Source organism: Camelina sativa, chromosome 4 (genome assembly GCF_000633955.1).
Source record: "Camelina sativa cultivar DH55 chromosome 4, Cs, whole genome shotgun sequence".
NCBI classification, from domain to species: Eukaryota; Viridiplantae; Streptophyta; class Magnoliopsida; order Brassicales; family Brassicaceae; genus Camelina; species Camelina sativa.
In genome coordinates this window covers 9,450,915-9,452,017 of record NC_025688.1, presented here as the reverse complement: position 1 = coordinate 9,452,017, position 1,103 = coordinate 9,450,915, and the positions used below count along the sequence as shown (strand labels likewise).

At 38.3% G+C, this 1,103-nt stretch overlaps 1 protein-coding gene across 1 annotated transcript in view; it reads left to right on the top strand.

Annotated features, from left to right (window-relative positions):
* LOC104780163 overlaps positions 1–436 on the top strand; it is a 2,587-nt gene extending 2,151 nt beyond the window's left edge. The window contains exon 3 of the mRNA XM_010504643.2: positions 14–436. Coding sequence (XP_010502945.2) covers positions 14–229 — 216 coding nt within the window. The 3' untranslated portion in view covers positions 230–436. The remainder of the gene's footprint in view (positions 1–13) is intronic.

The window sequence follows — 1,103 nt, the reverse complement described above, 5'->3', positions numbered from 1 at the left end:
GGTTTACGTGAAGGTGATCACTCAGTGCACCAAGAAGTTCCCTGTTGGGAACAACATCGATCTCCCCTCTATGCCAGGCCTATTCACCGGAATGTCTAGGAAAAAATCTGGCTCATATATTGATATATCTATCGCAGCCGGCGCTCAGGGCCGAGCTGGAACTGGATTTGAATTCGGAGCTGACCGTCATGCTAAAGGCAAATCCTTCCTCACAGCGAAAGGCAATTGAGCAACCCTCACGAGAAACACTTAGACTGAGCAAAAGGCACAATGTTTTTAAACAACAGATGAAGGAGCCATGAGTTCATCTCTTATTTTTATTTTTTATTTTATCATTACGAAGGAGGGAAGCGCCATGCGATATTAATCTATATTTTGTTATCCATTATAAAAAAACTCTATACTGTATTTGTAACTCATTAATATAAATATCGCATGTTTTCTTAATTACTAATTACTCTCGTTGAAAATTGTTTAACTATATGGAAATCTCTATAGTAAAAGAGAATTCACTCCGAACACCATCACATCTATAATGTTGTAACTCTTCCCCTCAAAGTTTGGTTCAATGGGTCCGTGTATGACCTTAATAGAAACCAAACTGATAGATCAATGACATATGCAATGACGTTAAGTACATCACATGATGGATAACATAGCACGTGTCACATGAAGATCTTATAATCTCATGAAGCTTAATTATTCAGTTTCATTTCTCGTAGGCAGTGACATCACTACAACTCTTTTATTATCCTCTTCTTTTTCTTCTTCTTCCAAAACGATAATTATCACTATAACATAAACGTAACACGACCAACCAATCTCACACTCACTTATGACTTAGTATTATAGTTTTTCACGCTTCAAACCGTCACTATAAAACCAGCTTTAACATCACATGTTCCATATTAAATTAACAACTCAATAATGGAAACTATATACCTAATCCTCTCTCTCTTCTTTTTCTTCTTCCTCTCTCTCAAGTTCTTGTTCGGAACACGGCGGCGCAAACTTAACCTACCGCCGAGTCCAACACGGCCATATCCGATCATCGGACATGTCCACCTTCTAAAGCTACCACTACACCGCAGGTTCCTATCTCT